General features: G+C 38.9%; 1 protein-coding gene across 9 annotated transcripts in view; it reads left to right on the plus strand.

Moving 5' to 3' along the window:
* LOC102924514 (uncharacterized) overlaps positions 1 to 26,571 on the plus strand; it is a 90,689-nt gene that overhangs the window by 32,664 nt on the left and 31,454 nt on the right. The window contains exon 5 of one of the 9 annotated variants that reach the window (XM_076572001.1): positions 19,521 to 19,611. The exons of 5 other annotated variants lie outside the window; for them this stretch is intronic. Coding sequence is in view for 1 of the 4 variants with exons in the window: in XM_015988541.3 (XP_015844027.1) it covers positions 4,535 to 4,537 (3 nt within the window). In the remaining 3 variants the exon portion in view is untranslated. Of the gene's footprint in view, positions 1 to 4,417; positions 4,538 to 19,520; positions 19,612 to 26,571 lie in introns of those variants that run through there. 3 more of the 9 variants (XM_015988541.3, XM_042277524.2, XM_076572005.1) reach the window with 3 other exon arrangements.

Consider the following 26,571-nt stretch of genomic DNA (forward strand, 5'->3'; position numbering starts at 1 on the left):
TAAATTGTTTCACACAATAGAAAAAGAAGGAACATTACCAAACTCCTTCTATGAGGCTACAATTACCCTGATTCCTAAACCAAACAAGGATACAACAAAGAAAGAGAACTACAGACAGATCTCCCTCATGAACATTGATGCAAAAATACTCAATAAAATACTGGCAAACAGACTCCAAGAACACATCAAAACAATTATCCACCATGATCAAGTAGGCTTCATCCCAGGGGTGCAAGGGTGGTTCAACATACGAAAGTCCGTCAATGTAATACACCATATAAACAAACTCAAAGAAAAAACTACATGATCATTTCACTAGATGCAGAAAAGGCATTTGACAAAATCCAGCATCCCTTCATGATAAAGGTCTTGGAGTGATCAGGAATACAGGGAACATACAGGGAACATACCTAAACTTAATAAAGGCAATTTACAGCAAGCCAACAGCCAACATCAAATTAAAGGGAGAGAAACTCAAAGCAATTCCACTAAAATCAGGAACAAGGCAAGGCTGTCTGCTCTCCCCATACTTATTCAATATAGTACTTTAAGTTCTATCCAGAGCAATAAGACAACATAAGGAGATTAAGGGGATACAAATTAGAAAGGAAGAAGTCAAGCTTTTCCTAGTTGCCGATGATATGATAGTATACTTGAGTGACCCCAAAGATTCAACCAAGGAACTGATACAGCTTATAAACACCTTCAGCAACATATCAAGATACAAGATCGACTCAAAAAAATCAGTAACCCTCCTATATACAATTGACAAACAGGCTGAGAAGGAAATCAGAGATACATTACCCTTTACAATAGCCACAAATGATATACAGTACCTTGGGGTAACACTTACCAAGCAAGTGAAGGACCTATATGACAAGAACTTTAAGTCCCTGAATAAAGAAATTGAAGATGTCAGAAAATGGAAAGATCTCCCATGCTCATGGATAGGCAGGGTAAACTTAGTAAAAATGGCAATCTTATCAAAAGCAATCTACAGATTCAATGCAATCCCTATCAAAATACCAGCACAATTCTTCACAGACCTGGAAAGAATAATAATCAACTTCATATGGAAAAACAAAAAAACCCAGGATAGCCAAAAGAATCCTGTACAATAAGACAACCCCGGGAGGCATTACGATTCATGACCTCAAGCTCTGCTATAGAGCTACAGTAATAAAAACAGCTTGGTACTGGCATAGAAACCAACATGTAGACCAATGGAATCGAATTCAAGACCCTGACATTAATTGGCACTCCTATAAACATAATTTTTGACTAAGAAGCCAAAACTGTACAATGAAAAAAAGAAGGCATCTTCAATAAATGGTGCTGGCATAACTGGATATCAATGTGTAGAAGGCTGAAAATAGATCCATATCTGTCACTGTGCACAAAACTTAGGTCCAAGTGGATCAAAGACTTCAATATAAATCCAGCAACTCTGAATCTGCTAGAAGAGAAAATAGGAAGTAGTCTTGAACGCATTGGCATAGGAGATCACTTCCTAAATATAACACCAGTAGCATGGACACTGAGAGAAACAATCATCAATGGGACCTCTTGAAACTGAGAAGCTTTTGTAGAGCAAAGGATACGGTCAACAAGGCAAAGCAACAGCCTACAGAATGGGAAAAGTTCTTCACCAACCCCACATCTGACAGAGAACTGATATCCAGAATATATAAGGAACTCAAGAAATTAGATATCAAAATGCCCAACAGTCCAATTAAGAAATGGCCTTAGAACTAACCAGAGATTCTCAACAGAGGAAACTCAAATGGCTGAAAGACATTTAAGGAATTGCTCAACATCCCTAATTATCATGGAAATGAAAATCAAGACAACTCAGAATGGCTAAGATCAAAAACACTGAAGACACCTTATGCTGGAGAGGATGTGGAGCTAGGGGAACTCTCCTCCACTGCTGGTGGGAATGCAAGCTTGTACAACCACTTTGGAACTCAATATGGTGCTTTCTTAGAAAATTGGGAATCAATCTCCCCCAAGATCCAGCTATACCACTCTTGGGCATATACCCAAGGAATGCTCAATCATACCACAAGGGCACTTGCTCTGCTATGTTCATATCAACATTGTTTGTAATAGCCAGAACCTGGAAACAACTTAGATGCCCTTCAACTGAAGAATGGATAAATAAAACGTGGTACATATACACAATGGAGTACTTCTCAGTAGAGAAAAACAATGACATCATGAGGTTTGCAGGCAAATGGATGGATCTAGAAAAAATCGTTCTGAGTGAGGTAACCCAGACTCAGAAAGCCAAACATGGTATGTACTCACTCATAGGAGGATACTAGATGTAAAACAAAGATGACTAGACTGCTACTCACAACTCCAGGGAGGCTACCTAGAAAACAGTACCCCAAGAAAGACACAGGGTTTGCCCAATGACAGCAATGGATGAGATCTACATGAACAACATGGACGTGAGTGGGGATAATGAAGGGCCAGGGTCAAGGGAAAGAGAGCTTAGGGGAGCGGGAGATCCCAGCTGGATCAAGAACAGACAGGGAGAACAAGGAATACGAGACCATGATAAATGAAGACCACATGGAATAGGAAGAAGCAAAGTGCTAGAAAGGCCCACAGAAATACACAAAGATACCCCTACAATGGATCACTGGCAATGGTTGAGAGACAGGCCTACCTGACCTACTCTGGTGATGGGATGGACAAAACCCTAATTGTTGTGCTAGAAACCCCATCCAATGACTGAGGGAACCGGATGCAGAGATCCACGGCCAGACCCCAGGTGCAGCTCCAGCAGTCCAATTGGTGAGAAAGAGGAGGGTTTGTATGAGCGAGAATTATTGAAACCAAGATTGGAAAAAGCACAGGGACAAATAGTCAAATGAATGGAAACACATGAACTATGAACCAATAGCTGAGGAGCCCCCAACTGGATCAGGCCCTCTGGATAAGTGAGACAGTTGATTAGCTTGATCTGTTTAGGAGGCATCCAGGCAGTGGGACCAGGTCCTGTACTCAGCATATGAGGTGGCTGTTTGAAACCTGGGGCTTATACAGGGACACTTGGCTCAGCCTGGGAGGAGGGGACTGGACCTGCCTGGACTGAATCTACCAGGTTGAACTCAATCTTCAGGGGAGTCTTTGCTCTGGAGGAGATGGGAATGGGGGGTGGCCTAGGGGGGAGATGGCGATGGTTTGGGAGGGGGGAGAACAAGGGAATCGGTGGCTATATGTAAAATTAAAGTATAAAATAAATAAATTAAAAAAGAAACTTTATAATATAATATAATGAATTTATATTTCCTAGGTACAATCTGTTAAACTAAATTTTAGAAAAAACACAAGGCAGTCTTCATATAGTACAAGGCTATAGCCATGCTTTTGTTTTTTAATGGATATATGTAACTGATACGGAGAGACAGCAAACACATAACAAACATTATCAAATTAATGTGTACAAAATCCAGTACAAAACAACTAAGAAATCCTTCCTAAAACTATGTTGCTCCAGCTTACAACAGAGAGATCTATATACAGAGGGTCTTTCTATCCTCTGTATGGATAAGTATCCCATTAGCTATTTTAACCACAGATGTGTGACCAATAACAGTATTCATAAAAGGTGAACAATCTTTTATATCCTAGCATCCTAATCTCTAACAGGCCTGATTAACATACTACTTACCTTTGGGGTATTTTAGAGGCAGCTCTCCCTTAGGTAAATTATCCATTGTGTGATTTATTGTCTCCTATGTTTGTCAATCCTTTATATCACCAATTCTACTCTTGAATATCAAAGCTTCGAAGTGAAGTGCTACCCAGTACATGAGATGCCATTTACAACTTCCATGAAGTTAACTCCAAATGGATTTTACACCTAACTGTCAAATTCAAAGTGAAGAACTTCTAGAAGATACTTGCGAAAATAGGTCTCTCTGAGCTTGGCAACCTGCCCAGGTCTCAAGAGCTTTCCCAAAGTCTCTGAAGTATAGAGCAAAAACAAAGCTCCTTCTCTAAAACTAGGAATACACTTGGGAGAGCTGGTAAAGGTCTGTGGCCAAGGCCTTTGGGAAGGAGTTGCTTCCGATCCTGAGAACCCAATTCTTTTCACACATGGGGCTGTGCTTATCAGTCCCAATGTTGCTGTGGAAATGATTTATAATGTTCTTGAGATAACCTGTTTCTTCTTGTGCGACATTGTCTGATTAGCTTCCTTCTGAATTTGTGTACTTCATTTAAAAACGGAATTCATTGGTTCATATTATCCAGAGACTTGCTGTTGAATTTGCCTTAAATCTCCAGCCAATGTGGGATAGATATCTGCAGGTGTGGAAGCCAGGGCTGGGTTGTGTCTCTTCAACTCAAATGGTCCTGTCACTCAGGCCCCACTAACCAATCAGAGCCTCCACCAGTCAGATGGGCGGGTTCTTCCGTGCACCGGGCTCAACTCTACTGAGGAAGTCGGAAGTTGGCCTGTGTGCTGCGCTGTGGGCATCCTTGTGCCGAGAGTGTAGGCAAGCTTGTCTGCTGCACCATGGTGAGTGAGGGGCTGTAGTCCCCAGGCAGGTAGGAGTGGCTGGGCATGGTGAGTGAGGGACTGCTGTTCCCAGGAAGGGAGGAGTGGCTCCGGAGTCGCTGTTGTGGGTCATTCTCCGGCTGGGTGGAATCCAGCGGCCAGAAGCATAGTTCGGAGTGGTCCTTGCAATTCCCTGGGCTGGGGTGGCAGCCTGTAAGTAACTTCACTCCATGGGCTGCATCTGTGCAGGGCACTGGGAGCTGAACTGTCCATAGAAATATCCTTGTTGACGTCACTGAAATGCCGGCGCCTGTAGTGCTTGTATTGTCACTATGGAAGGCAGATTTGCCAAACTTGGAGACTCCTGGTCTCACCAGTATCTTCCAGAAGTTCTGCAGTTTTAACATTTAACATTTAGGATTAGGATCCATCTGCCATCTGGAGTTAATTCTGTGGAGATTGTAAACCGTATCTCCAGTGTAGAGTAGCACTCCACTGCTAAACTGTGATGTGGAAGAGTAGAATTGATGGTAATAGAATTGATGTAAGGATTTACCAATTCTTAGGAGACATTTAAGTCACATAAAGTAGAATTTAGCTAAGGGACGGCTGCCTCCAAAATACTCCGAAGATAAGTAGTATGTTAACATGCCTGTTAGAGATTAGCATGATAAGCTAAATTTGCATAACAAAGGAGAAATCCTGATTTACTACCAGACTACCACAGCAAAGAACAGGTGTCTGACATGCTGCTCAAGGGTCACAACCAACATTAATTCTAGAACGTTGCATCTCCAGTCTTTTTGAAAAGCAGTTTTGATTCAAGGTCTCCTATGTTGATTGAGTTGAACTTGAACCTTGTCTGTAGCCACACAGGGCATTGCCCTTGCTATCCCTCTGAATAACCACCCTGAATTCTTGGATTACAGGTCTTTAGCACTACTCAATTCTAAAATTACCAGTTTGAGTCACATAGTGGACTGTCCATTGCAGTAACAAGACAAGGACTTATGTGTGGTACATAGATTCTCCCTTCATACCAGAGGAGGAGGAATATTGTGTACACTGCAGGGAGAAACAGAGTAGACAATTGCTAGATTACAGACTGAAGTTTAAGGCAGTGAGCTTCAGGGGTTTCCATCATAAAGAAGGACCTGCTGGGGCAGAGTGAGTGATTTTCTGTGTAATTTAATTCCTTGTATTAATTCCTTGCATGTGAATGAACAGACAGAATTGGTGGGTGTACAATTTAGGAAGGATAATTTGAACTACTCAGTATTCAGTTTCTAATTAGGGAACTCTCCTATGCAGATATCTGCAGTCCCGATTGACACAGTTAAGTCAGCTCAGAGGTTTGAGACAGTTGGCTGTAACTCTGTGTCAGCTTACAGCACTCAGAGGCTAACATTTTACATGAGACAAAGTCATACAATGTATTATTAATGGCATTCTCCCTACCAGGGAAGTGCCTAGTCTGTTTCAAAGTCAGTATAGCTAAGTGTTCTTCCAAAAATGTTTATCATTTTAAAGTCTATTATTGGTTTCCTTTTCTTTAAATAATTTTTCATTATTGCTCTAATCTCTATTTGTTTCTATTTTCTAATGTTTCTATGTCATTAAGAATTTCATTCCGTTTTTTTCCCTCAAGTGCTGTTTCTTTCTTTCTTTCTTTCTTTCTTTCTTTCTTTCTTTCTTTCTTTCTTTCTTTCTTTCTTTCTTTCTTTCTTTCTTTCTTTCTTTCTTTCTTTCTTTCAATTTAGAGCAGTGGTTCTCAACTTGGGGGTTTGAGGTTCCCTTTTGGGGGATCAAATGATCTATTATAGGAGTGGCCTAAGACCATTAGAAAACACAGATATTTATATTACAGTTCCTAACAACAGCAAAATTATAGTTATGAAGTAGCAGTGAAAATAACTTTATTGTTAGGGGGTGGTCACCACAACATGAGGAACTGTATTAAAGGTTCACACTATTAGGAAGGTTGAGAACCACTGGTTTAGATCAATTTCTCCTGTAACTCAGACTTGCCTCACACTATGTAATTGAGAATTGCTTTGAACATTTAATCCTGACTTTGCTGCCCAGTGCTGGAATGACAGTCCTGCAACTCCTTCCATGCTGGGCCTTGACTTGTCAGTAAGAAGGAAACATAGACTAGTGAATGATTGTCATTCAACTTCTCTGACTTTTATTGTGAACTTACAAATGAAGAGGGATTTGTGTAAGAATTGGGTTCACTGACCAACTGTAAAGCAAGTGTAGTAATAGCATTGAAAGGGAGTGGCAGGAAGGAGGGTAAAAGCTTTCCTGTTTTGACAGTAGTTAACATTAATTATGAGTAGTGAGGCAATCAGTTTTAGATGATGAATAAATGTCCTGACTGGCCATTTCTTAGGTTCAGAGACCAGACAATCAAGAATCTGGCTGAAGAAGTGAATTTTTATGAAACCAAATTACTATAGTTAACACTAGTTCAAAGAAAATAGAAGAACTGGATAAAATGGTGTGTCCCTGCCTGACATGACTGTGTATTCCAGATTTAAGATGTACATCCTAAGAGAAATGGCTTGAGTAGTACTTGGTGTGCTCTCATACAAATCCCTAATCTCTGGAGCACATGGCCATAAAGCCTGTTTCAACTTTTTAACGTGATTTTTTTGGATTATAATTACATCATTTCCATTATCTTTTTTCCTGCCTTCAAGCCCTCCCAGTGACCCTTCATTGTGTTGTAATCCGTGGCCTCTTTTTGTTTTAATAATAGTTACTGTTTGAATGTAACCTGTGTTTGACTGCAGGACCTCTCATCTATGAAGCAAAGGGCTGAATGCACTGGAAGTTTGCTGGGGGATATCTTGATGCTGTGAATATATGTTGTTCCCATTGGTTAATAAATAAACTGCTTTGGCCTATGGCAAGGCAGCTTAGAGGCAGACAGGAAAGGAGAGAGACAAGAAAGGGAAAGGTGAGGTGTAGAGAGAGAGATGCCATGCCACCGTCCAGAGAACAGCACACAGGTAAAGTCACGGAACATGTGGCAATATGATTAATAGTTATAGGTTGATTTAAGATATAAGAGCTATCTAGCAAGAGGCCTGCCATAGACTATACAAATTGTAAATAATATAAGCCTCTGTGTGTTTACTTGGGTCTGAGCAGCTACAGGACTGGGCAGGACACAGGAAACCTTCAGACTACAGAAGTTGAGTGTGTAATGGAATGTGCACACAAAGGACCCTGTACCTTGAAAGAGGAATAGTAAGTGCTCTGAGAGAATGGAAGATTCTACTAAACTACAAATTTCCCAGACTAGGGCAGAGCTAGGAAAGCCTATGCTGTATGAGTCATTCGATCTCTTCTCACCCAATAGGGTAACTGGTAATTTCCTGAGGCCAAGCTGTGTGATACTAGTGAATGAGAGACTCTGGGAAGGCTTATCAATCAGAAGCACCAGTGGGAGGTAGCTTATAGGTTCTTTCCAGGATTCTCCTCTGGTTCTGCTGTAGGGAGCTGTAAGGAAGACCACAAGCCATTGCCGTGGTGAAAGTGGGGGCCACTGTCCCCTGACCAGGAAGAGAAGGTTGGCTGAGCTGTCTTATAAATGTTCCAGATAGTTTAGAAACTGGTAGAAAGGAGGAATGGGGTTCATCCTTCAGTAATACATGATTAGAATGCTTTTAACTTTCTGCTATTGCCAGCCACCATGGTAAAGTTCAGTTCCTGGGGACAAAAGTAGTTTCTGAGCTCCAAAGGTATCCCAGGTTTGCATGGTGTTGGGCAGGTGGATAGGTCATATTCTATATTTTTGCCATAATCCACGTGGCAGGAAGCAGACATTAAATTATTCTTCTATATTGTTTTGTGATTGGGCATCATTGGGGCTGGGTTTGCCTCAAACCACAAGGGGCATGAGGGGCTTTAGAACCACAGTAGGCTCTGGAGGAGCTCACCTCCATTTGCAGAGAGGGCTCTAAGGCATGGGTTCTCTCTGAAAGAATTATCTGTAGCTGGAGGGTCAGAAACATAACAGTTTAATTTTGTGAGACTTGTGAAGTCCAGTTTATTTAATTTCTATACACATAAAACCATAGGTAGTAGGGTAACATTGGTCAAGATCACATTTTTCTTGGTTGAGTTTCCGTTGGCTTTGTGGTTAAATGTTGACTATAGTTTTGTGTTTTGCTCTTGGCTTTTTCTCTCCATCCCCTTTATTTTTTTCACAAATATTATATACATTCTGGATTATTCTAGCTTTTGTGGTAAATATACACATATATACACAAATTGTGTCAGTGTGTGTACTGTTTTTTCATAATCCTAATGAGCATTCTGAGTATTTCCAATTTGCATGTAGCTTTGGAATCAGCTTTCCTGTTACAAATTGTTGGGCATTGTCTTTGGATTATATTCAGTTTTTGCTGCAGATTGACTACATACAACATCTTAATATTGATGCACCATGTTTCCGAGGGTAATTTGCTTCTTTATTTATTTAGGTTTTGTTGTTGTTGTTAATCTGGGAAAGATTTTCAGATTAATGGTTAAAAAATTTTTACAGGGCTTGATAGGTAGCTCAGCACATATTCTTCTTGGGGATGACCTGAGTTCAGATCCCAGCATCCTAATTGGGAGGCTCATAACCACTTGTACTCCAGGTTCAGGAGATAAGACATCCTCTTTTCTGGTGTGTCATCTATACACACATGGGAAACATTCTCTTGAACACACAAACATACACATAAAAATGGGGATATATTTGTTTTAAAAAATGCTTGCAACTCAAAGTAATTAGAGCAAAACAAGTTGCTTTGGGTGTATAACACAAATCATACATTATTTCTTTAAAAATCTGTTATCTTGAATTTGATTTGTAAAAGTTTTCCTTTCCTCACTCTGATTCAGATTTACATCAATCATCAGTCATAGGAAAGTGATCCTACTTTTTGTGAGCAAGAAGGCAGATATGCATAGTAAGTAAAACAAAGGCTATATTTTATCATGCTGAGGTTCGTCACACAAAGTTCATACTCTGAATTTCTAAGATTCTAAGCCTATTTTGCCAAGGCTGCTCCCCTATGTGATGTATCTTAGCTTAAGGTCATGTCCAGTCTTATTGGGGGAGATACGCTAGCTACAGGGCTGATCAAGGTGATGTCTCTCCACATATGCAGAGCAGAGCATTGCTCTTGGTATCTGCTTATATGCTGTCCTGGTTATCTTGAGTGTGAGTATTATCTCTGGGTTCTGGTTATCAGGTACAGCCTTAAATGTAGTGGGGTTCCTGACTAAGCTCTCTTTACATATCTAAAAGGCTTTTTTAAATACTATGCTCATTGCATTCCATTCCCTGTTCCTTGAGGCATGCACAGTGCCAATTGGGACCACATGTAAGAATTATTAACAATTTCACAGCAGTTTGCTAGTCCATCAGACAAAGTGTTAATAGCCAGTGTTTGCTGTTCAGTAAGATTTCTGATGTCCCCTGTATCTGCATTGACTTTAGAAAGAACAGGAGAAGCCTTGCTAGCTACAAGTAAAGAACCAACAAATGTATCTCCAGCAACAATCAACTGTAAAGGTTTTCTTGCAGCAAACCTATTTCCTGAGGAGTAGGAGAAGACTGGTATTCTCTTAGATTCAGGCTCAGAGCCTGAATTTCTTTGGGTGGGAGCCATGATTTGAGATTGAAGGAAAGTAAGATCTTCTGGATCCTAGGTGTAATTATGTCTTGCAGATAGACTAAGGTGAGGCATCACTATGGGCTCTCCAGTAACCATGGGTGGGGAAGTAAGGGAGTTGACAAATGCCAACTTGTAGTGAGCTGTGAAGAATTTATTGCTCTCATCTTAACTTCCTCTATCAATAATGCATGATATCAGGCTGCCTTCTTTGAATTCACAGGATTTCCACCCTATGGGAAAAACATATACCTTATCAAATTGATGTCCTTTATGCAGAATTCCTGCATATAATATAATGAGTTTGGGCTTATGGGCCACAAAGCCTCCAATGCCCCATGCCATGAGTAGTGGTACTGGAAGAATCATGTAGAAATAATAGGGAAGTCCTGGGTATGTATATTTTCAGGCTTCCAGTTTGAAAAGATCCATACCTGCAGTTTTCCACCAATGTAAGTTTCTGTTTCTGCTTTTTTAAAATGTGATACCATGGCATAAAGGAGTCATGGGATATAGGGCATCCTCTGGTTGCAAATTGTATCATCTCTACTCTTGGGTTGATGTAATCAATTTGGCAGTCATGTAAGTCCTGGCTGGAATTTCAACAGACTGGGAACTAATGTTCCATGTTCTGTGAGGAAAGAAGTGTATGATGTTTCTAGCATATACATCCAGAGGAATTAGGAAGTCTATTGTTTCACTGTTATGTAGTGTATGCATGAGATCACAGCTCCAAACATTCTTCCTCATTTGGCAAGCTTATTTTTTATTTATTTTTATTTTTGGTTATAAAGATAGGTTCCAGTGTATCATTGATAATCAGTGGAGTCCATTGTTTCTTTGATTTCATAATTTTTCTTAAAAATGTGTCAGTAACTGTAATTGTCAAGTTATAAATCTTTTGAGAGAGGTGTATGAAAAAGACTGGTAGGTCAGTTAGGCTACTCTATTGTCTCTTCCACCACTTAGATTTATTGTTTTGTTGCTGGTGTATTAAACCTTGTATAGTGGTGGTCCAATTGAAGTTGGAGCCCTTGATGGACTACAAGAAAATTTGTACAGACCTGCCCTTACAAGTCCAGTGTGAATTGATTGCATTGTAGCACCAGTCTTAAACAGTCTTATTAATAAAAACAAACCTGGAGCCAGATATTGGGGTGAATGCTGGAAGATCAGAGAGAACAAGCCACAGCTAACCTCACCTCACCAACTTCTCAGCTGATCTTGTTTCCTCAAACTGGAAACCTCTGTGTCCTCATCCAAATGGATCTCAACTGAACTATTTCTAAAAGCCTAAAAGCTTAAAAACCTCTAGTTCCTGGTCCTCACACCTTATACACCTTTCTGCTTCCTGCCATCACTTCCTGGGATTAAAGGTGTGTGTCACTATGCCTGGCTGTTTCCAGTGTGGCCTTGAACTCACAGAGATCTGGATGAATCTTTGCCCCCAGAATGCTAGGATTAAAGGCATGTGCTACCACTACCTAAACTATGTTTAATATAGTGGCTGTTCTGTTCTCTGACCCCCAGATAAGTTTATTAGGGTGCACAATACTTCAACCACATCGATTGCATTGAGAAATCACCTCATACGCAAGAGGTGACATTAGTTAGTACATTTGTCCAGTTTTCATTGATTGGTACCCATCCCAGAGATTCTATAATGGAGGTTGAGGCCTTTTGCATTAAAAAATTTGGCCATGTCTGTACAAAATATGGCTAGCTATGCTATGGTATATTCTGAGTTCTGCAGAACACCATGCAGGCACAAAGTGTCCAGGTGTCTGCATGGGTTCTCCTCAGGTGGTGGGGCTTCAATGTCATAAGATGCAAAGGGTCAGTCAAGATCAATGGGGATGGGTGCGAATCAGTCAAGATCAATGGAAATCTGTAATGTTGTGTTCCAATGCTGTAATTTTCAGCCAGTCATTAATAAGTGAAAATGAATCATTTTCTGCCTTCTCTATCGAGTGATTATTCCTTGTGTCCATCTCACCATAGTAGGGTAGGTTGGGAACTTTGACCACAAACAATAGTTTAGCCTATTCAGTTATGGTTATAGTCCAAAAAGTGAATTTGGTCATTTGAATCCAAATGGTATTGGTATTGTATTCAAAGAGAGAAAATGCTTCCACGGTGTTCTTCTAACAGTGTCTGGGTCAAAGGTACAGTTCTGCCAAACCAATCTCATAAGTTTATTGTGGTTGATGTTGATATCTTCTCAGTCAAGTAACCTGGCTCCTCATTCTGGTCCTAATCTGGATAATTGTATACATTTTTATTTGCAGTCCCATTAGTTTTATTGTACTGGTAACCAAACACAGAGTTTGTCTGCCATATATATGGGGTGAAGAGTGCTGGGAGGAATTTTGTGTTGCTGCTGTTTCCATATCTGTATTTAAGTCATAGCATACAATTTCAGTAGCTGTTTTCAAGGAGTATCTTTGAGTTGTAATAACTTGGTTTTAAGTAGTCCATTACATCTTTCTATATTGCCAGCTGCAGTTGGGATATATGCTAAATGGAAGACCCACTGTCTGGGACCAACTCTGGACTTTAGAACCTGTAAAGTGTGTCCCTTGATCTGATTCAGTAATTATTGGGCAGCTGTATGTTACTGTGCAACAACATAGTATGTGTTTTGTTGCCAACTGATCTGGTCTTCTTGTTTCTTTGGCTAATCCAAGCCCTGTGCTTATATCCACAAGGATGCAGGCATATAGGCCCCTATGAGTATTCAAGGGTCCAATGAAATCTATTTGTATTTTATAGTTAAATTACTTAGGAGACCATGTTATGGCTGGTACTTAATGTCTGAAATTTAGTTTTAAGTGCTGGACAAAGTTGACATTCTCTAGTGGCTTCTATACAGACCTTCCAGGATACCCTAAGGTTCCTTTTATCTAACTATGTGTGCCTATATGTCTGAATTATTTTATGTAATCTTAGGATTTCTTCTTTACTATTTATGCTAACATTCTCAGGTTTCTTAATTTTACAATTTGGATTCCTTTTAATAGTTATTCTCATAGGGTTGTCCTTATTTAATTTGGTTCTCCATTTCCCCTCATGTTTTAGTGTTACAGGTAAGCTTTCAAGTTTACCATCTGTGTGTGACCTGGCAACCTTGATAATTTAATCTGAATTTGTTCCCTAGGAAGTCTTAATATTCTAGTCTTAATTGAACATTATGTCAATTTGGCTTCTCTTTCATTATTTTTAAATGTCTTGTCTTTTGGCCTGTGTGTGCATTTACATGGGTTACTTAAATTTTGATGTCTTTTGCCATTACTGTCCATGCCTCCCTTGACTAAATGTCTTTGTCATTTATCTGCCAGTCAGTGGTTTTCCATTTTGATGACCATATAGCTATACCATTGCTCACACTCCATGAATTGAAGAAACTATAGATTTTCCTTTTGCCTTCCTTACCTGTTTGTCTTATAGCTATCAGTGCTGCTATCACTTCGGCTGATTTGGTGGTTCCTTTACAGTAATAGTCATTCCATCCCTGGTCTATAGACTGCTGCTTTCCATTTAGTTTTGGGTCCATCAGTGTTTCATGAGCCATCAGTAAACAATTGGTTAGTCAAATACTGTGACCATTTCATTGGTTCCCATGGTCCAATAGGTCCCTCCTTTCAGTGAGGGGTGAGGGTTTAGGGATGGGGACTCCAGAACTGAGCTATTTCCTCAGTATGGGAAGGTGCAGACTCCTTCGCTACCATATCCTGGTCATGATGAATTCAGATAGTTACCATTTCCACTGTGATACCTTTCCTTACATGGATAATCCTACAATGAACCCTGCCTTTGAGTAGAACCAATCTATCATTGAGCAAGTATCTAAATGCGATTCTCAAAGGTTGAGTAACTCTACCAGACACGCTCTTACATCAGTGGGAAGTCCACAAATTCTTCCTGCCAGAATAAGGAAAATGACTGCTTTTTGCAAGCAGGAAATTTCCTCAAGCCCCCGAGGGAATGGAGGTCTTAATCCAAATACTTGACTTTGGGAAAAGGACTTACTTGGGGACCAGACACACCACTATAATTGAAGAACAATTTTTATTCATCAAAGGGCATGATGCAGTGTAAGCACTGAGCTGTTCCCTAAATGCATTCCTTTGTGTCTCACTATATAGGCCTGTTCCTTTCATAAGCTCCCAAAAGGGAAGGGAGGTCCTGATGTCTTACGCTGATTCTGATTTCTCCATACTTATTAACTGACCTTTTGTCTTCAGTGGCCTCAAGCTCTGGATCTGGACTGTATGCTTTTCATCCTTGGGGTCAGGTGTATCCAGCTAGTGAATCTCTAATTTTCTTGATGTAATCAGGAGGGCAGAATGGAAATTCCTGTGTGTGAAGTCATCATACTACATGGTTCTACAGTGACAGGGATATTTTCCAAAAAATTAGTTTGTTTAAGGACATTGCCATTGTCCTTTCATCCTTCAAAGCCCACACAAAATTTCCCAAAGGAAAAGGCAGAAGGGAACTCTAATATTACACAGTGAGAATCATTAAAAATGAAAGTAAAAAGGTGCTGGAGAGTTGTGGTCTGCAATGTTGAAATGCAGGAATTTGTCAAGCAGCAATGCGTTGCCATGTGATCCATGCCACTCATGACCATTCTACCTTAATGTTCACTCAAGAAAACATCTATAAATTATTTCATTGATTTATAGTGAGGCAGTGAGTTCCCTTACAGTTGAAATTATTCATCACCAAATTCTTTTGCTTAATCATTCAACAAATGTTGGACATGTATTATATGCCAATAGTTGCGTGATACTCTTGGAAGTCAAGCTACAATGTAATCTTTTGCTTGGAAGTTTGCTTAGAATTTTTGGCTGGACACAGGCCTAGTGGTGGTTTAGTTGCTTACATATTTGTGTGTGTTTTTTTTTAAATTTTTATTTCCCTTCATAAATAAACTCTTAAGTACTTATTGGCTTTTGTTTCCTTTTCAGGTGTATCCTTGTTGGTTAGTTCCATTTGTAAGCAGTTTGTTCACCATTTTTCTCACTTAGTCATTTGCTAAATTATTCCTCACTTTGTAAGTTACTTCCACCATCTATCTGGAATGAAACAAATACCATATCTCCATTCTCTCACAGTCCTTTACAATAGGAATGAATACACCATACACTAATCTTTTTTTTTTTTTTAAATTCAAATTTTGGTTCTTACTATAGAACTGGCTGGAATGGATCTTGATATTATAGACCAGGCTGGCCCAAACCCACAGAGACCCACCAGACTCCCATAAAATCACCCTTTATTCTATAATTCAGAGTACATCTTTGAAGTTCATTACACATGTTCATGTAATGGATACTTTTTCTTTGTCTTTCTTTGAGATAAGGCCTTACCCCACAGCCTCAGCCTCCTGAGATTAGAGGAAGGAACCACAATTTTTGGATCCACAGTTTTATTTTCATTGTGTTAAAAAACAAGAAAATAAAATCTTGAGAGGATACTTACAATTTAAAAAAAAAAAACTTAAACTTAAGAATGGTACAAATAGCATGGGAGAGAAGGCTGTGGTGTCTTTATAGGGTTCCATAAAACTGTTAACAGAAGTTCAGTCTTGGAATATCCATTCCTATCCTCCTGGTATTAGTGTGAAAAGTGTATTTGGAGTATGTAGTAGATAACCTTTTTTTTTATGTTAAGCAGTGTCTCAATTGAATATTTATTAGTTCCTGAATTTGTGGAATTTTAGTAAATTATGTATTTCATTACTTAAAATTGGAAATTGTTTTTAGCAGATAAGTAAACATGTTTTAGAGACTAGTTATTGCTTCTAAGGATTTTGAAGTTTCTAGCTATATGATGTTTTTTATCCCATCAATTCTGGAAATGTGTTCCTATCTTCAAATATATTCACTGGGTATGTTGGGTATGCCTCATTAAGAAAATATGAAATGCTGTCAAAATGTTCAAAAGCCTTTTGGATGATACATGCTTAGCTGGTAAAGTTTAAAGAGACACCCCAAATGTCAAAAGGTACTGAAAACTTTTGTGTAGCACACTAATATCTTGGAGAATTATTCAGTAATCATCATTGGAAATAATTTTAATTTTCTAGATATAACTTAATAATGTCTGGGTCTTTTTTTTATAATAGATAGTATGCAGTATGGCCATATGCTCATTGAGGTACTGTTAAACAGACTTTTGAATTAACAATATAAACCACTGAAATACACTAGGCCCTCATGTTGACATTCTAAAGTAGCATCTCTATTATTACAGTTTTACACAGAAGGAAATAAAATGGAAAATTGTTTATAGGTGATTCAGGAAATTCTCTCTGATAGTAAGGTCTAAACTCAGAAGTAACATGAACTGAAATTTTATTTGGTAGTGTTTAATATGGTATGAATTAGTTTAAAAGTTGGCTTTGATCCTCATAATACCTTCATTAAACTTTCCTCAGTGGTTAATTTTGAGCTAACTAATTTGTAATATCAAAGTTGGGACTGTGGACATTGTAGTAAAGTATCATGCTTAGCTCTAGGCCAAGTTGTTACATGCTAGTGTTTTCTATTTTTAATTGAATTTTTTTTTTTGCATACATGTCAGTTTGCCTACATGTATGGCAGTATACCACTTGCATTTTTGGAACTTAGGGAGACCAGATGTGGATGTCAGATTGGTTGCAACTGGAATTAAAGATGATTGTGAGTTGCTATGTGGGTGTTGGGAATCAAACCTAGGTCTCCTAGAAAAGTAACCAGTGCTCCTAATTGGTGCCTTTGCTCTACTCCCTCAGTTTTTGCCCCCATTGTAGAAAATCTTCTTGATCCTGTCTCTTTGACATTATATGTGTTTTTTTTTTAAAATTTGTTTGTTTACTTTTTTGAGACAGGCTCTCAGGTAGCCCAGACTGACCTTGACCTCATTGTGAATCCTTGAACTTTTGATCCTTTTATGCCTCAAGAAGTGCTAGGATTACAAGTGTGTACCACTACCGTAGCTGTTACATAGCTGTTACGTGTTGTTGGGAATATGAATGCAGGGCAAACATTTCTCCAACTAGGTGAGCTACATCCCGAGCCCTATCATTGTACCTTTGTGGCAATTAGTAATTTATATATGTGGTTTATATACTACACTGTAGGTTTCTGGTAATCAAGATATTGTTACTGTATTTTGTCCATCCCTGAAAATGCTGACACATTGTGCTCTATAATCTTCATTCTTGAGAACCACTCTTCTAAGTTAAACCAGTGATTTATTGTGTTGGGATTTTATTCCTGAAGGGACTAATGTTAACTGAGAGTCCCTTTGAATCAGAACAAAATGAGAATGCTGGTACTATATGAGAAAACTTTAGATCATACAGTTTCTTTTTTTTTTTGTTTTTTGTTTTTTGTTTTTTGTTTTTTTGAGACAGGGTTTCTCTGTGTAGCTTTGCGCCTTTTCCTGGAACTCACTTGGTAGCCCAGGCTGGCCTCGAACTCACAAAGATCCACCTGCCTCTGCCTCCCGAGTGCTGGGATTAAAGGCGTGCGCCACCACCACCCGGCTGATCATGCAGTTTCTTACTGTAAATTTTTTGAAAGTAAACTCATTGAAAGCATAAAAACTATCCTCATTCAGCAGTGGTTCAGTATTTAAATGTCTTGGAGACTGATTTGACTTATTTATACTGCAAAGCTTTTGGCAGATAAGTCATTGTCTTTGTAGTCACATCTGATTTTTACATGAAACACGGAAAACCAAGTTGTCTTCTATTTCACCATATTTTCACTGAATTCACTGACTTCAGTAGTTAGACATATCCTTAGTGATAAAGGAATTAGGTTGTATTTGAGTGAAAGTTGCAGGATCTGACATGGTTCTTTTGAAGGAATAATATTTTGAGAATTGGTGTCAACATTCTTATTGTCATGTGTTTGTGGTTTTCCACTCCTGTTTTGAATCTTAATTTTATAATAATACTTATTTCTGAAAAATCAGCACACTGTCACCTTTACAGTACTTTCCTGTGCATTTTTTTAAAAAGCTGTTTTCCAGGTTGAAGAAGCATTCATTTGGTTTATAAATACTAGGGTGATATATCATGTTGCAATTGCTTTTCTTCTACCTAGGCTCATAACTGAGACAAAATCATGTTGAGAAATTCAGGGTTATTGACACAGATACTTATATTTTGTTAGCCCTACACTAGCTGCCCTTTATTATTTGAGAATTTCATACATGAATATAATGTACGTTGGTCAAACCCATCCCTTATTTGTACCTCTTCTGTGCCCCTGCCTCTTTTTGTTTCCTCTTCTCCACTTCATAGGCTGCTGTTAGACTCACTGAGTTCACTTAGTGCTTGGGAAGGAAAGGTTTTATTTGGCTTACAGGTCCAGTTCACAGGCCATCATGCAGGCAAGTTAGTCAGAAACTCAAGGCAGAAGGCTAGAGGCAGGAACTGAAATAGAGACCCTTGGAGGAATGCTGCTTACCCACTTGTTCTTCCTGGCTTCTTCAGTTTTTCTTCTCTTATTTTTTAATTGAAAATAGATATTCATACATTATATTTTGGTTGTGATTTCCCCTTATCCTCTTAGATCTTCCCCTCCCATCCAAGTCCACACCTCTTCTCTCTCCCCCTTCCATTAGAAAACAAACAAGCATCTAAAAATATTCTGTTTGTTTTCTTATACACTGCAGTACCACCTGCCCAGTACCACCAGCTCTACAGTGGGCTTCTCCCTACCTCATAAATCATTAATCAAGAAAATGTGTTATAATTGAAGTTGTTCTTCCCAAATAATTCTAGCTTGTGTCATGTTGAAGAAAAGCCAACCAGGACAAAGACCGTGAGTTAAGAGCCATCCAGGGCTATGTAGTGAGGCCCTACCTGAAAATAAAAACAAATAAAATGACAAGCAAAAAAATAACTAAACCCTCATAATTACTTTATCATTTAGCATTTCTCTCTTTGAATAATTTGATCCTCTTTTCTAGGACTTTGGAAGATTTGGTTATGAAAACACTTTAGTATTTTCATGTTTTCTTGAGTTTGGCTTTTTACCAAGCTTGATGATTTTGTTCAAAGGTGTAAAACAGGGAAGCTTTGGATGTGGGTAGGACATGCTCTAGGTATTATACACTTTACTCTTTAATTCTGAAGCAAATCTCAGGGTGACACCCAAAGTTGTCCTCTGCCCCACTCATGAACATTGCACCTTTACACACATATGCACCTTCATGTGAATACACATGGACAATAAAAAGAAAAAAAATAAGGATTAGGAATATGAGAAGTGACTATGTTGAGGAGTTCATTAATATGACTGATTTTTTTTTTCTTTTTGTAGCTAGAGGGCAAGTTGAAGTTGGGAATTTAATTGGTCCGATTGAAGTTGAAGAGAAGGAGTAAGATTCGGAAGAGCCATTTAAGATAAGAGAGTTAGTAGCAATAAATACGTGTAAATTAGTGGAGCAGACATAGTTAAGAGCAGTGTGTACAGGGTACCAGAAAGTGTCCTGATCATTAGGGTAATGAAAGAACAAAAGTACACTTTTTGTCTTGTAAATGGAAACACATATGCTCGATGTTATATTGTTTGCACACACACAGTGCTTTTGTAGAAGCTAGAGGACTATAGGTAATTGGTTTCTTTCTAACATTTGGGTCCTATGGATCAAACTAGGTCTTTATCCGTTGTTGCAATTGCCTTTACTGGCTGAAGCAACTCCTTAGCCCTCATTTTTAAAAATTACTTTCATTTATTTGTCAGGGTAACTTAAACGTTGGTCTAAATATCTGACTCAGATGATCTTGACTATCCTTTAAAGCTTTAAGCATACGTTGATTTGCCTGCAATCCTAGGACTTAATGCAGTCAAGTATAACTTCCATCAATTTGACAGTATATAACCAGGCAGATTGCTCCTGGATTTTATTATTTGCATACTCATGTACAGGTGTCTTGGTGATCATGTGTATGTACATGCAAAATATACTCAAATATCCTCAATGTAATCAGGATCAAGCTATTTTATAATTATTACTTATGATGTAATTTTGCTGTTATTGTCCTCTCTAACCACATTGTTCTATATGTCATTATGTAGATACTTAAACATTTTTCAAGAAAAAGACTTCAATTTCTGTGTGTTAATTAAAAGTAGAAATATTTGTTTCTGGTGTGGACTCACATTAAGTGTACCACATTGGCTTCTCATTTTGCCCATAAAATCTAAGCATCTTTTTTTTTGGATAGTGTGTATTTTAATGTTTGGTCATTATATACTTAGAACAATTACAGTACATATATCTATAGCAAATTTTTATTTTTAACTTATAAGGCTCTTGAACTACTTTTTTCAGATATACATTTTGTTTTTGTTCTGTATATTTTTATCATAAAATGTAAGTAAAATATAAAGATGAGTAATAATGCAGTATCTGATATTTATAGCAAAGTATATACCTAGGCTGTCATTGTGAAAACAGACTCCTAGAACTAAGAATAAAATACACTTCTGGATTTTAGCCTGCCTTTGAGGATATTTCTGAAAGGATGGTAGCATGTTTTGATAGATATTAAAATGGCTACACCAGCAGGCTTCGTAGGTCCATTTGCTTGGAATATCTTTTTCTAACCTTTTACCTGAGGTAATGTCTATCCTTGATGTTGAAGTGTGTTTCCTATATAGCAGAAGATGGACCCTGTTTTCACATGCATTGTTAGTCTTTTTTTTTTCTTGTTTTTTTGAGACAGGGTTTCTCTGTGTAGTTTTGGTGCCTGTCCTGGATCTCGCTCTGTAGACCAGGCTGGCCTCAAACAGAAATCCACACGGCTGTGCCTCCTGAGTGCTGTGATTAAAGGAATGCATCACCACCACCTGGCAGTTTGTGTTTTCTTATTGGGTAATTGAGACCATTTATATTGAGAGAGAGAAATGGCCAATGATTGTTGATTCCTGTTACATTGTTGTTGTTCTGTGTGTGTGTGTGTGTGTAAGAGAAAGAGGGGGGGAGTGAGGGGAAGACAGAGAGACAGACAGACAGAAAGACAGAGAGAAAGAGACAGAGAGTGAATGAGTGAGTTTCCCTTCTTTTGGCTTTGCTGGTGTGAAATTATTTATTTCCTGTGGTTTCATGGTTGTAGTTACCCTCAGTGGGTTGGAGTTTTTCTTCTAAGAAGTACCTTCTGTAGGCCTGGATTTGTAGAGAAATATTATTTATATTGGACTCATCATGGAATATTTTATTTTCTCCATCTGTGGTAGTTGAAAGTTTTTTTTGGGGTATCGTATTCTGGGCTGGCATCTGTGGTCTCTTAGAGTCTGCAGCATATGTGTCTAGGACCTTCTGGCTTTTAGGGTCTCCATTGAGAAGTTGGGTGTAATTCTAATCAGGCTGCCTTTATGTGTTTCTTGGTGTTTTCCTTTTGCAGCTTTTAATATTCTTTCTTTGTTTTTTATGTTTAGTATTTTGATTATCATGTGGTGAGAGGACTTTCTTTTTCTGGTCTAATCTGTTTGGTTTTCTATATGCTTCTTTTTACTTTGATAGGCTTCTCCTTTAGGTTAGGGACATTTTCTCCTAAAATTTGTTGAAAATATTTTCTATGCCTTTGAACTGAGTTTCTTGTTTTTCCTATTCTGTATTATTCTTATAGTTGTTCTTTTGTAATATCCTACATTTCCTGGATGTTTTGTGCAAGGAATTTCTTTTAGATATAACATTTTCTTTGACCAATGTTTCCATTTCTTCTATCATGTCTTCACTGCTTGAGATTCTTTCTTCCATATCTTCTATTCTTTTGGTGAAGCTTGCGCCTGTAGTTCCTGTTTGAATTTCTCAGCTTTTTATTTCTAGCATACTCTCAGTTTCCATTTTCTTTATTATTTCTATTTCTATTTTCACATCTTGAACAGTTTTATTCAATTTCTTCAACTGTTTGTTTCCTTTTTCTTGGCTTTATTTAAAGGATTTATTCATTTTCTCAAATTGTTTGTTTATGTTTTCCTGGCTTTCTTTAAGGGGTTTATTAATTTCCTCTTTAAGGACCTATATCATTTTCGTATATTTGGTGTTAAGAATTTTTTTCTTGTGCTTCAGCTATGTTAGAATATTCAGGGCCTGCTGTTGTAGGATAGCTGGGCTCTGGTGGAGATGTATTGAGTATGTTCTTATGCTGGCATCTAGGTTTGGGATGCTTATAGGTCTAGATATTTATTTCAGGGTTTGTCTTTGTTGGGTGGGCATTATGTTCTTTGGTGTTTTGTTTCCTTTCTGGGTTTTTTGAGATTGTGATGGCTGTGTGTTGCCTATTTATTGGCCTCCTCAGCTGGTATGTTCACAGTGAATGCCTGCTGGTGTTGGTGACTGAGCATAGCAAAGTGTGTGGGGAGAGGGATTTAGAGTGGATGGTCTGTGGGAGCCACAGGAGATGTGGGCGTGGGAAGAGAGGCTTCAGCTGGTGATCTATTGCATCACTAGAGAAAAGCCTGAGGGGATTGGGACTTGGGGAACAGAGCACACCTCAGCATTTAATGCTCTTCCTGCCACATCTTTCACAATGATTTCTGAGATTTAGGAGGGGATTGGGCTATATATATATATGTTCATTTAAGACTGAGCATTCCCCCAGTAACATATTCTCTGTATCTTGGTCACTTATGTGCCACCATGTTAATCACAGTTTATTTCAATTGGAAGCATCTAAGTTGAGGGATGGGAGGTCCATTGATTTATGGAAATAATAGTAAATTATTTTAAGTTAGTTTAATTCTGTGTCCACTCAGCAGCATGATAGTAATACATTCTTCCCTAAAGCCAATGACCCACCAATCCTTAAATTCTTAGTCTGATAATGGTGTGTGTTTTATCCTTTGGAGAGGGACTTGGATATAGTTAGGAAGTAGTTGCTTACTCCCATGATATTGGTACTACTCTTACACTAATGGGCAGATCTTGCCAGGACAGTCATTATTGTAGCTTGAAGTATTTGCAGTTGGGCATGACTGATGATTACTTGTCAGCCCCAGTAGCTTGCAAAGCACCTACCAGCATTATCCGAGCAAATCAGCATGGATAAAGTTTCTGCTTCTTTAACACTTTGATTTTGCCATGTTCTTTGACTCAAGCATATGGTTTCTTCAGCAATAGGGTCTTATCAAATCCTTGATACCCAAGAGCTATAGCAATAAAATATAATGTTTGAGGGGTCTATTAGATCCTCCCCCCCACCTTCTTTGTTAGTATGTCTATTGGCCCTGTATATTTCTTCACCTGAGATCCTCTTGCAGGGCTCTGGGTGCAGTGCTCTTGCAGTGGTGGATCTGGGTTCCCAGCTTCTGTATGATTCCTGACCTGGAAGACCAGGTCTACTCTTCCAGGACCATATGGTTGCAGTGGTTGCTGCCTTGCTTTCTCCACTGCTCTTGATCTCAGAACAACTTTCCAGTGTTCTGCCAAGCCCTCCACATTCTGCCTCTTTCCTCAGGGTTGACATCACCACAGGATTCCCAGGTCCTCTGAGTCAGGCTAAAAGAATGTCTAGAAGATCATTTGGTCGCGAATGTTATTAAGGATCAGCCTTAATAATCTTCCCAGGGGCCCAGAAGAGAAGCTACGAATGTCAAGAATTATTTTCGGGAAAAGAATCTAAGTACACTGACCTCTTTTGTCCATCTACTTATTCCTCTGAGATAAAATTCTCTCTACATAGCTTCAGTACTGTTCTCATGCCTAGCTACTTTCTTGCCTGATTTCTCTCTACATTTATCTGCTGTCTCCTCTAAGTTCTATCTTAATTCTCTCATCTTAGTTCTGCCCCATCTTGGTCTTTTTCATCTCATTCTTACCCATCTCATTCTTCCCCATTTGGCTCTTCCTCATCTCCCATCTCATTCTTCTAGTTCTCCCTCTAGTTGTCCAGTCAAAAATCCTTTAAATCCTCAAAAATCCTCTCTAAGTCTCTGAGGTTTATAGTTATATATACCCATGCAATAGCTAAAGTAAGGTCATCAGACTTGAATTCTTAAAGGGTCATAAAGGCAGACAAGAGTTTTCCTCAGGCAGTGACCATCAGGCTTTCTTTTACTACAACCCAAAAGGGGATTGTAAAAGGAGGATGTCAATTAAGAACTAAAATTGGTTAATATAGCAGAAAAAGGGAATTTATGTGGTCAAACTACATTCTTAGGGGTGATTAGGTAAATGTTAGGAGTCTATAATGTTAGTATAAATACCACTAAGGCTGTAATAAGAAAGGAGGGTCTGAGCTTAATTTACCTTAATTCAGGAGATCATTTGGCCTTGGATGCTTGATAGGTATTTCAGATAAAATACACTGTCATGAGTTCTTGGAAGCATACATACTGTAAAAGGAAATCATTGCAGGAATCATCTTATATATACACAAAAGTTAAAATATCTCCAAGACTTCTTAAGCCATGGCTTGACCTTCAGAAAAGTCCTTGACCTTTCCAAGTAGTAGCTTTTGTGATAGTAGCCAAATTCCATTACATTTCCCTGCAGCTTGCAGCAATTTGGAAATGTCTGTGATTGATTTGCCTGGGGTGTATCTGGAGATTTTTGTGTTTAGGAAGAGGTGAGTAGTGGAATTTTTGCTGGATTTGCCCCAGGTCAAGGGCATGTTTCGCGAGTGATTGGCAGGCTTGCCTCAAGGATGTAGGAAGGTGGGGCTTCACAACCTCATAGGCTCTATTTATCAACCCAGCTTTGTTTTGCCTATATGTGAATATCTGTGTAGCTGAAGGAGGTATTCCTGGAGCATTGCCCTGCCTGATCCTTTGCAGCCCTAGAGGATCCCAGGACCTGAATCTAGCTGGGCAAGGAGTCAACCAGGCAGGGCCCATGATGAACTCAGAGAGGTGGAGGTCAATTTGCTGTGATTGTAGGTGTCAGGAGTGACAGGATGCTAGGAACAGCCTAGGAACTGCTCAACATACTAGTGAGCCCCTGATACAGGCAAAGAGAAGCAGGTGTCCACTTGGCCCTTTTATAAACATTCCTGCCACCAGGTTGTCTTCTGATTCATTAGCCTCTAGTACCATCCTCCAAACCTTCTTTGAATCCAAGGTCCTTGCAAATACTTCCTGGTGCTCAGCTACTTTACAAAGCTTTCAATGGAATGGTGCCTCTAATGTCTTTTGAGCTGTCAGAAATTGCTAGAGGCATAGAATGTTTCTGGAACAGCCTGGCGAATCCTCACAGGTGAGATTTTCAGTAAAACTGAAATGGTGTGAGGCCCACAAACTCATGACTGATGTTTTGAGGCATTTACTATTTTGTATTTAAAAAATTGGTTATAGTGGCTATTATCAGAATTATGGAGGTTGTTGACATTATAAATGTTCCTGTTTCTATAGGATGTGGTTTGGTGGTTTTGGTAAGAATTTGTGGTAATTGCAATCAGAATGGCAAAGACCCACTAAACAATTGACAATAAATGCTGGAGTGGAAGTGGAGGAAAAGAGAAATGTCCTGAGCAAGAAGGTAGATATGGACAGTTAGTATAACAAAAGTTATATTTTATTTTGTAGAGGGTCATCACACAAAGTTCACACTCTAAATTCCTCACTAGAGTCCTAAGCCCCCCAAGGCTGCTCACCTGTAGGACACATCTTAGCAGAAGGTCAGGTCCAGTCTCTAACAGAAGTCTCTGATTCGAGGGTTAGGATCCTGGGGGAGAAACTTCTGCCTTAGTGATATAGGATTGTTATGCCCAGATTGCGTCCCCAAAGAAGCCACTGGAGACCTCAGGTACAGAATGCAAAAGCAAGGTTTATTCAAATGAAGTTTACTAGCCTCATCAGGGAGGCTCCTTCCAAACCTGTCACACACAGCAGGGAGGTTGGAAGGAGCGCCCCCTTTTTATTTTGTGAGGCTAGTTTTTAAAAGCACAGACCACATAATTCATCTCCCACCGCCCGCCTCCCTCTTTTAGGTTCATATCAGTAGTTTTTCATGTTATCTTTATTTCTCGTTTGTTCAGCAACCGTGTTTAGGAGTTTTATGAGCTGTCTCCGGGTTTCGGGGAGTTTGGGATGTTTTATGACCACTTTAGTCTCTTCCAGATGGTCGTATATCCTACTCTGTGTTTTCTTAAGTTTCTGTAGTTGATAAAGCCACCTGGAAAAAGGCGTCTAAGTTCTTATCTACACTTAGGAATCCTGGTTTAAGCTTCTCTTTGTCTGTAGGGGATGAGGGGGGTGGGGGTTACTGAGGTTTCACAAGGACAATATATCATACTTCTTGTGAACATTAATATTTTGTACCTGATTCATTGCCATTCAGTCAAGAAACACTGATAATTTTACTTTAAATACAATGAACAATGAAAAATATCCACTGGCTTGTGTAGTTGTTCCTAATGTGTTGTTAATA

Source organism: Peromyscus maniculatus, chromosome 5 (genome assembly GCF_049852395.1).
Source record: "Peromyscus maniculatus bairdii isolate BWxNUB_F1_BW_parent chromosome 5, HU_Pman_BW_mat_3.1, whole genome shotgun sequence".
In the NCBI taxonomy this organism is placed as follows: Eukaryota; Metazoa; Chordata; class Mammalia; order Rodentia; family Cricetidae; genus Peromyscus; species Peromyscus maniculatus.